We start from the raw sequence: 9,741 nt of genomic DNA, 5'->3' as shown, positions 1-9,741 counted from the left end.
ACTCCGGTGGACCTCCCGCAGGCATGCCTGTGGCAGCTCCACCAGAGCCACGGACCAACAGACCCTCCGCAGGAATGACTGCGGCAGCTCCACCGGAGCCGCGGGATCAGCGCGGGGGGCGGCGAAATGGCCGTGCACCTAGGGCGCCAGAAACCCTGGCGCCAGAAACCCTGGCGCCGGTCCTGGCTGTTGCAACGCTCACTTTTTAAAAATATGTATTTTGAATACATAGCCTGCTCCCAGTGAAGTCCATGGGAGTTTTGCTCTTGACTTCAATAAGATTAGGAGTGATCTCCCAAGTCAAAAACTCCCTCTGACGTTAGAAGGTACAGGAGACAGCACTAGTTCTGATTTTTTTTTTAAACATAACTTTGTCAATCATTTCCCATCTAGAAAACATAACTAACTTTTGGGTGTACATTTCCCTAAGCAACTTTGGGAAATATGTTTTAATGTCTGTGATATTGGCTAATCAGCTTGTATGAATTCTGTCCTATATAGGTTCTTATACTGTACTCATCCCTATGGTTTCTGAGCACCTTTTGAGTAGTGCATTAAACAGCATGAAGAAAATCTATCCAATGTTGTTTGTTCTCTCTCCACGATGGGAGAAGTGGCTGTGGTGGAGTGTCTAGCTTTGGGAAGTGTTTTGTTTTTGTATATATGTTAGAGCAGGCAAGGTCAAAGAAATGTTTTTAGCACTTGCAGCCGGTGATGGTGAAGTTTTTGTGATGGTTCTTAGTTCCTGGGGGAGTTCCTTCTACAGTCTGGATCCAGCCCCCAAGAATGCTCTGCCTCCTGCACAAGCTTTACCTTTATTGTGGAGAGTTCCATTGTGCCAGAGGAGCAGAGCTGTCAACCACTGTCTTCATCACAAGCCGAATCTCTCATTTATCCTACTTTTCTTTGAAAAATGCTGTTAAACAATGTCAAACTTTCACATTGTTATACATAATGTAAATTTTAGTTATGGGACCATGTTGAAATTTTTCACATTTTGAAAGAAAGAAGAAAACTTTCATGAATTTCCCCTATCTTTCAACAATTATAGAGCAAGCTGGAATTTTTAGAATTTCAAAATTTAGAGGAAAATAATTAATAGTAATAATTAATACAAAAGTTGTGAATCCCCCTGCCCTTTTCTTTTTCCTAACAAGCTCCAGGAACTACCTTATAAGCAAAGATCAGAAGAGAAATACAAATGTGCACCCATGGATCTATCAAAAGACAACAATCTAACGTTCTGTGTCAATTTTTTAATTAATTGATTCATTCATTTTTGGTTGTTGGGAAGAATATTCTGTATGGCTGGGTGAACTGTGTGGTTTGCTTTTTCTGAAACACTAAGGCTTGGATCCACAAAGAGACATAGATGCAATGCTTAATGTCAAGGAAGAAGTGCCAGAGAACAAGCAATTTTTTTTACTTGCTTAACTGATGCAGCAAGCCCAGAGGTGCTGGGGCTGTGAACTGCCAAACCTGGAGGCGCTGGGACTCAGCCCTGGCACAAATTAAGCACTGCTTATATGTCTAAATTCTAGTTTTAGGCTCCACTCCGAACCACAAAACTCTGGCTGAACTCTGCAGGCACCTAAACTCATTCCAATTTCCTGATCTGAAGAGGAGTCTCCCACCTCTCTCCGGAGAGTGCTCTAATCACCCAGCTGTAGGATATTTGGATTTGGGGCTCCCTCAGTTTCTCCTGTTGAAGCTATGCCACTGTGAATAAATTGAGTCATTAGAGCAGGGACCCTGAGATTCCCTCCTCCCAGATGGGTGCCCTAACAAGGAATCTCAGTACCTGGGACTGACAGCCAGAGCTCTTTAAAAGAAAAAAAACCTCCCTTGACTAGCCCACCCCATAGTTTGAGAACCTCTGGATTAGATAATCTGGTGGGCCTCTCTAGCACTAAACTCTAGGGTTCAACTGAAATGCTTTCATCTCCTCCGACAGACGGGGAACTGAACCTGAGTCTCCCCTATCCCAGATGGGCGGTGGGCCCATATTTGTAGGCTTAATGCTGCCAGGGTTTAAGCATGGTCTTAGGGGTTTGCAGAACCGAGCCCTGAGTCGGGCTGGAAAGGAACAGGGAAGTGCTGTGGAGGAGTTCTCGTCCCATTATCTCGTCAGTGTGGAGCACGCTCCTTGGCTCCCACCAAGCAGCGATGCGCCGGGGACCATGCGCCACCAGCCCGCCTCTCTTTTGGGGGCTGTCCCCTTGCAAGGGGCGTGGCGCTGCGCCCCGCTCCAGCCGGGAGACGCTTAACTCCCCGCACCCGGAGGGAAGAAGGGGCAGACGGCGGCGGTGGTTCCCCCCCCCCCCCCGAGGCGCGCGGAGCTGTGCGGTGACCGGGCTCCTCTCTGCGGGCATGGAGCCGGGCAGCACCCCGCTGCTGCCCCCGGGGCTGGCCACCCTTCCGCCCCCAGCTCCGGCGCTGCCAGTGTCCCCCGCCTTCCTCCGCCCGCCCAGCCTCTTCTTGCGGGCAGCGGCCGCAGCCACTGGCGGCTCCAGCCCCTGCTGCCCGGCGGCTGGGGGCCCGGAGCGCGGCGCCTGCTCGCCGCGAACCCCGAAGTGCGCCCGCTGCCGCAACCACGGCGTCGTGTCCGCGCTCAAGGGCCACAAGCGCTTCTGCCGCTGGCGGGACTGTGCCTGCGCCAAGTGCGCGCTGATCGCCGAGCGCCAGCGGGTCATGGCCGCGCAGGTGGCGCTGCGCCGGCAGCAGGCGCAGGAGGAGAGCGAGGCCCGCGGGCTCCAGCACCTGCTCCAGCAGCGCCCGCCCGCTGCCCGCGGGGAGGCAGCGCTGAGCCTGGCGGCCAGGGGACGCGGAGCTGCCGGGCGGGCGCCGGCGTGCGGGGCCGCGAGCGCGGAGCTCCAGCCGGGCAGAAGAGGTGTGCGAGGCTGCGAGCCGGGCGGGGCGGGGAGGGGAGCGGACCCGCAGCAGGGCCGAAATCCTGGCCCCTCTGCGGCAGATCCTGACTTCAGGGTGGCCACGATTTCCTCTCCCCGGTGCGAGCTGCGTGCGCCCTGGAGAGGCTGCTCACAGGCCGTGCGGACAGGCAGCCTGGCGATTCGGGGAACCAATCTGATGTTATACACGTGTTAGGGGCCAGATAGCCAACAGAGCTCTGCTCCCTGTAGGCTCCCAAACCAGAACCTTATTATCCGTGCTCAGCACCCAGCGGGTCCTAGCCTGACGCTTCCTGCCAGGTTTTCAAAAGAGCCTCCCGTACTGAGCTCTTCTAAAAACCTAGCCAAGGTTGCACGTTGTGGTACCAGTACTGTATATGTATTGCATATTTATGGACATATAGGCAGTGTATTGCATTTTGTGCATGAATGATATGCACAGCGTATAAACACATTTATGTTTTTTATTAAATATGCACTGTCCTATTGATTCGATAGGTAGTATCTTGCATTTTGGGTGTGTGTATGTATATACATATGCACACACGTGATATAACAAAATGCAATCCGTTATGCAGTAAAATAGGAAATTTCATGTTTAATGTAATATGCAGTGTATGGATAAGTAAGATTATATCAGTGATATATGGCCTCAGTTTTGTCAACATTTATACACGTGTTTAAGCATGAGTAGTCCCACTGACTTCAGTGGGATAATTCAGATAAGTTAAGTGCTTAAGTGTTTGCGAGATCAGGGTTTTTATTTTTGCATGTGTATATATAAATGCTAAATGTGCAATGTTATGTTATTATGCAGGATACTGGGTACATATGCAACTGTTGCATAGTAAGTATAGTAAGCAATATGTTATCTATATAATATACATAATGCAGCTTTTACAAATAAAATAAGAGATGATCAGTTTAAAAAAACCATTTTAGATGCAAGAAACCATTTTGTATGTTTAGGAGTATTGTGTTTATGAAGTTGGTATCATGATGCCACAAAGAAGTAGATAGCTTTTCTTAAAACAAAACCAATGACTCCTGCTGATTTTTCTTGCATTTTTGTTAAAATTTATCTTGCAAATTCATATTTAAGGGTGAAGTCCATTTAAACTACACTGGACTGTAGAGACTAAGGATGGCAGCATCAGGTCCTTAATCCTTGCTTTTGGCAATAGTTTTGATATACAACGAAGTTAACTGAAAGACTCGCATACACATTTGGGTATTTGATATGTCAAAGAAAGTTACATGACCTAAGGAATCTTCTTAAATCTAGAAATGCTAACATTAATTGAGCTGTACTTTATATTTTGACAAATCTTGACTATAGCTCTTCCAAATGTGCTTCAGTGTGTTAAGGATCATGCATGTATGGGAGATCATTCAGTGGTCTCTGATCCTGCAAAGGCTTAAACATCACTGAAATCAATAGCAAAACTCTTCTTTACTTTAGTGGTTACAAAATCAGCCCTTATGGGATTACATATGCTTATAAATCTTTGCGGGATTGGAGTCTTCATTTTTAAACACTGAAAGTCTATGTGGGATGGTTGCTAAGAGGATTGTGCAAATACGAGAAAGTTTTCAATATTTACATGTTTGTGGGGCTTCTGATTTTTGGTTTTAACGGATAATAAACCAGTTTTTACAGTGGGTGTGATTTCTAAAATGTGCTAACATGTTTAGTCTTAATTGGTCCATCTAGATCTTGCTGTAGTAGTACACTAGAGGTTCCCTAGTACACTTTAATGTCATGCTGTTTGAAACAGTAAGATGTTAAAGGAACATGACAAAGAGATTACTCATTACAGTATATACAAAGGGTGGAGGGGGGAACCTTGATTTTTGGATATCTATATAGAGTGCAAAAATTGCTAAAAATAACCCTTGGAAAATTTAAATTAATAAAATACCAAAAATAGAAGCTCCACATTTATGCTACAATGAAATTATGTGGATTTTCCTCTAATTAACCGTTAAAGCCTTAATTCAGCATCTTGTGTGCACAGCTAGAACCTTGTGCCCATGGAGAGCCCCAGTGAAATCAGTGTGACTATGCAGGCACAAATGTTTACCTGCATGGGAGCAATAGAAGGATAGGGGCCTAAATTTTTGTTCTAGGCATGTCCAATATTTACTTATGGCCTCCCCAAAAAGTATTGACATGATGTAAGTACTATGCTGAACAATTTAGAAAGTCTTGCATCATTATTCATTTTAATTTCAGCTGCCTCCTCTGTCTGTATCTCAGCTAAAAATAATAATATCTGGATCTTTCCCTTTAGATGAAAGAATGTTACTCTGTGAGCATCACCCATTGTTCAGGGTTGTTGTTTTTTTTTAAATGAATCACTTTTTATTCTCATGAAGAAGAAAAATAACTCAAGAATAGGGAGGACTAAGCTGATTTTCTGCTTCCCCTCCTCAGTCTCCCCCAAGTCAAAATCAACTGGAAGGCATTTCCTCAGTTTTCCACACAAAATGGCACTGAGCATTCTAATGAAAGTCTGAACTTAGGCAGTAATTCTGTTGATGAAGAACAAGGAAGAGAATCCTGCCTGTTCTCTTAGCCCTGCAGAGCCAACGTGGCTGTTTCATCATTTAAGTGAGCTGATACAATTAAATAAACAGGGGGAATCTGATGTTTTCTTATTGTATACCAGCATAGCTCCATTGAAATGAATGCGAATCTGGGCAAGGATCCATTGTGTACAAAGGTGCAATTTTTTATTTAGTCATTTTTCAGATTTCAGTCTTCATTACACTGTTCATTGCTTCGAACACCAAGGGATAAAATCATGGCTTAGTTGGAGTCCTTGCCAATTTTACTGTTTACTTCAATGGGGCTTGGATTTCACCCTATATCTTTTATTGGGAAGTATAATATGTACGGTGTGGAAATTTTGGTAGCTATTTATAAGGCTTTTGACAGCTAGTGGGGGAGTTTTAGACTAAATTAATCTTTTTTTTTTTCCAGAAGAGCAAGTGCAGAAGTATGAATCGTACTTCAGGGTGTTGGAAGGTCCTGTAGTCCTATCACATCCTCCTCCCCTGATATCTTTGCCTGAGTCAGCAGAAGCTAGTGGAAGCTATAGAGTGAAGTCGTCTGGCCTGGAAATCTCAGAAAAGGGAGAGACTGCTCAGTGTCCTAATCTGGAACAGCAGTTGGAAGGTGTTGAAAGTTCAGGATCCCCTTCTTCTTCAGACATGGAATCAGGAAATGAAAGTGAATGGTCCAAGGATTTTGCTACCCCCAGTTCCAGTCCGCCTGCTGCCGCTTCAAGACAAAAAGACCCACTTGGCATTCTCACCAAAGTCTTTCCTAGTCATAAACGAAGCAAGCTGGAGAGTATCCTGCAGTTCTGCAAAGGAGATGTGGTCCAAGCCATAGAACAGATTTTGAATAGGAAAGAGAATAAACAAAATGTCAAAGACTTTGCAAACCCATCTAGATCTGACCTTAGTGCTTTACAGAGAGCCTCTAATTTTAGCCTCACGGGATTAGGTGTTGGAGCATTTGGCAATACATCAGCTTTCTCCCCTCTTCAAACCAGTTCTACATCATTTGGAAATGCAACAAATCTTTATGGCCTAAACCCTAGACTGGGGATTAGCCCTCTAAAACTGGCTTATTCTACCCCTGGAAGAGGGCTGCCTGGATTTATGTCACCCTACTTAACACCTGGACTGGTTCCAGCTTTGTCTTTTCACCCAGCAATGGACTACTCCTTTTCAGGAGTGATCAAGGATGCTTCTTACTTTCAGAGTAAAGAGTCAGTTACTAGCAGTGGAATTTACTCAAGGCTAAATCAAGAAAACCAGTAGTGCCTTTAGCATATTCCCTTTCGCAATGCACTTCCAAAATATGCAGCTGTGATGACATCTGGACTAGTATGTCAAACCTCAAAGGATGCTTTAATCCCACAGCCCATAGAATATTATATTAGAGGTGGCAGAACAGTTCCTTTTTAAAAGAACACAACGAGGCTTTGTACACCTTTTGAATGTTTTTTTAATTTTAATGTAGAATGGCTTGCAAAACTGAAATTTTTAAGCAAAAAAGAAAAGACTTTAAATTATGTATTTTTCCATCCAGAATATCTGCTGTGAAGAGCTGGTTTAAAAATTAGCACTGATTTTAAAACTGAGTTTTTTATTATGCATATATTTTGTTTTGTGTACGGGCTTCAAATTGTTTTGTAAATGAAATAATAACTAGAATATATTTGTTTGTGAACAGAAATAGTTGGATTATAAAGAACATCCATTATAACTTTCCTCTCCCTTTTAAAAAATATTTAATCAACTTTGTGTACTTAGTCTTCAAAGTCAATGATGCAAACAAGAATAAGACCAAGACTTTAAAAAATGATTCCTTAATGTTAAGTTGGTAAATCCATAGTTAGGCACTGAAATAAGCAGCCTGATTTTCAAAAGATCTTACTGAAGTAAACAGGGGCTGCTGGGTGCTCAGGACTTTTGAAGATCAGGCTCTTCATATTGGCATCAAAGGCCCTGATCCTGCAAAAATGTATGCACATACTTAATTTTACGTACTGAGAATAGCCCCATTTAGATTATAGTGCTTGATTCTCAACTGATAAATCAGCATAGCTCGGTTGAAGTCAGTAGAACTCTGCTAAGTTAGCTGAGGATCTGGCCCATAAAGTTAAGGATGTATGAACATTTTTACAGGATCAGGGCCTAAATGTAGATGTAGAAGCCTGATTTTAGGCACCCATTTTTAATAGCGTTAGTCCAAATGTAAAACCTGTACTTCAGCTTGGGGATTTGAATTTCTGAAGATCAGTCCTTTGAACTACACTTAATAGAACCCATACTTCTGGTTGTATTTTGGATTTTTTTATTTTATTTTTTGTATTGTGGATTTTTTCATTCATAAAATTCTTCTCAAATGATGACAGCAAGTACAATTTCTTTATACCTTTATTTTTATTGGGAGTTTTGTAGACCTTGTGTTGTGAATCTCGGAGCTAAACAATGAACAAAGTCAAAGCAAATGAGCACCATCTTCTGGCTATTCTAGTTCATTGCAATTTGATGGTGGTTTGAAACGAAAATTAGCATTTTGGTTCATAAGGAATTATTTTTTTAAATCTACAAAGGTGGAAACGTGTTCCTCTTACATTCACTGGTATTTTAAATGTTCCTTTACTGGTTACAGTATGAATTTTGGGGAGATGCTGTTTAAATAATAGGAAATGTTTGTATATTACAAAGATCCTGGTTACAAGTGAGACACAGAATCAAAACATGCTCTCTCTACTTGTATGTAAAGTCCTATTGATTTCAGTGGGATTCTTCTTTTGTATAAGGCCGCCAGGATTGAGTCTCCCCAAAATGTTTGAAACATGTTAAATTACTTCTCAGGCACAATGCAGATTTTTGCATATATGTATGCTTAATTTTGCATATTTGAGCAGTCCTGCAACATGAATGAATATGTGGCTAAAGACCAAGTTATCGCAGGATAAGAGCTCTAGGACTGCAGAACTAGAAAGGGAATTTCTCTTAGTTGCATGTAGCAACTAAAACAGAGACATGCCTTTGAGAAAATCTTTGATGCTGATTTTGTTGCTTGCTATCTAGAAAACATAAGAAAAGGTTGACCTTGGGCCTGATCATGCTGCCACTGAAGTCAGTCTTTTTTGCTGTTTATCTGGTAGAACTAAAGTTTATTTCAATTAAACATTGGGGATTTTTCTAGGTGCTTATAGGACATGGGCAGGGTTAGGCATAAGCAAAGAGTAAACGATTATGAAGACTAATTATTTGGAGAAATGGCTTGTTAAATTATATCTTCTGAATAATTATATTTTATCAACGTATGCAACAGTTTTATCACTTACAATTGATGGTATTAGCATCAATAGAAATTAGCAAGCTTTCAGTATTAACTTTGACATTTCAGTAAATGTCCCTGTTTCATTTGATTTCATTGAAGCCCTAAGTCAGGAAAGTATGGCTGTTCAGACATTTAAGCGTGTGCTTTAGCAGGGATGGATTTAAGTATGTGCTTAAGTGCTTTCCTCAACTGAGGCCAAAATGCTAAAATCCATGCATGTCTACACAGCGGGGAAATGCACATTACTGGGTTGTGATTTCTAAAGCTCATCAGTGTGAGATACATTAATTGGTTCATGTAGACCCTGACGATGCACACTGAGACTTCCATAGTGTACTTACAACATTTTTCTATTTTAAACAGCTCTCCATTAAAGTACACTAGAGAACTTTTAGTGTGCACCGGCAGGGTCAACACAGACCAGCTAATGTGTACTGTACTAGTGCACTGTAGAAACCACACCTCTGTAGTCCGCATTGCTGCATCATATAGACAAGCTATCAGCTTGCCAAATGATATTGTTCTTACTGGTTATTGTTTTTATATTGCTGTTATTTCAATAGACGTAATTAAGAAAATGCCTTACTTGCGAACTAAGGATCCTGACCATTCACACCATAATATTAAAGTTTATAGGCTTATTTCAAAAGCCCTGCTCTTTTTCAGAATTTGTACTTTTATAGCTATCTTAATGCACTTCCTCTTTGTAAGAGTTGGAGTGAATAGCCCTGGCCCTTCGTGAAGCTGTTTCTTTCAACTGTATTATGGTTTTGACTCTCATTTTCTCCAGTACACTAGGTTACACTCCAGGCACATGTCATCACTTGTTAAATCTATCCCAGTGGTACATCTCAAGCAAGATGGATATTCCTGTGAGAGAACAGGTTCTGAAATGCCAACCTAAGATCCCTGCTTCATAGCACACAGTGGACTTGCTCCTGAAGTCCCGAGTGAGGA

General features: G+C 42.3%; 1 protein-coding gene across 1 annotated transcript; it reads left to right on the top strand.

Moving 5' to 3' along the window:
* Positions 1–2,370: 2,370 nt before the first annotated feature.
* DMRTA1 (DMRT like family A1) lies at positions 2,371–9,491 on the top strand. The gene is made up of 2 exons (XM_030566885.1): positions 2,371–2,890; positions 5,896–9,491. The coding sequence occupies exons 1-2, from the start codon at positions 2,371–2,373 to the stop codon at positions 6,741–6,743; spliced, it is 1,368 nt and encodes a 455-aa protein (XP_030422745.1). The 3' UTR covers positions 6,744–9,491.
* Positions 9,492–9,741: the final 250 nt, after the last annotated feature.

The sequence above is a fragment of the Gopherus evgoodei genome, chromosome 6, assembly GCF_007399415.2.
Source record: "Gopherus evgoodei ecotype Sinaloan lineage chromosome 6, rGopEvg1_v1.p, whole genome shotgun sequence".
In the NCBI taxonomy this organism is placed as follows: Eukaryota; Metazoa; Chordata; order Testudines; family Testudinidae; genus Gopherus; species Gopherus evgoodei.
Note: the sequence above shows the minus strand (reverse complement) of the source record. Positions and strands in the feature narration are given on the sequence as shown.

Coding starts and splice junctions, on each gene's coding strand:
- DMRTA1 (XM_030566885.1), top strand. CDS start 2,371: ATGGAGCCGGGCAGCACCCCGCTGCTGCCCCCGGGGCTGGCCACCCTT. Junction 2,891..5,895: donor GCTCCAGCCGGGCAGAAGAG/GTGTGCGAGGCT, acceptor TTTTTTTTCCAG/AAGAGCAAGTGCAGAAGTAT.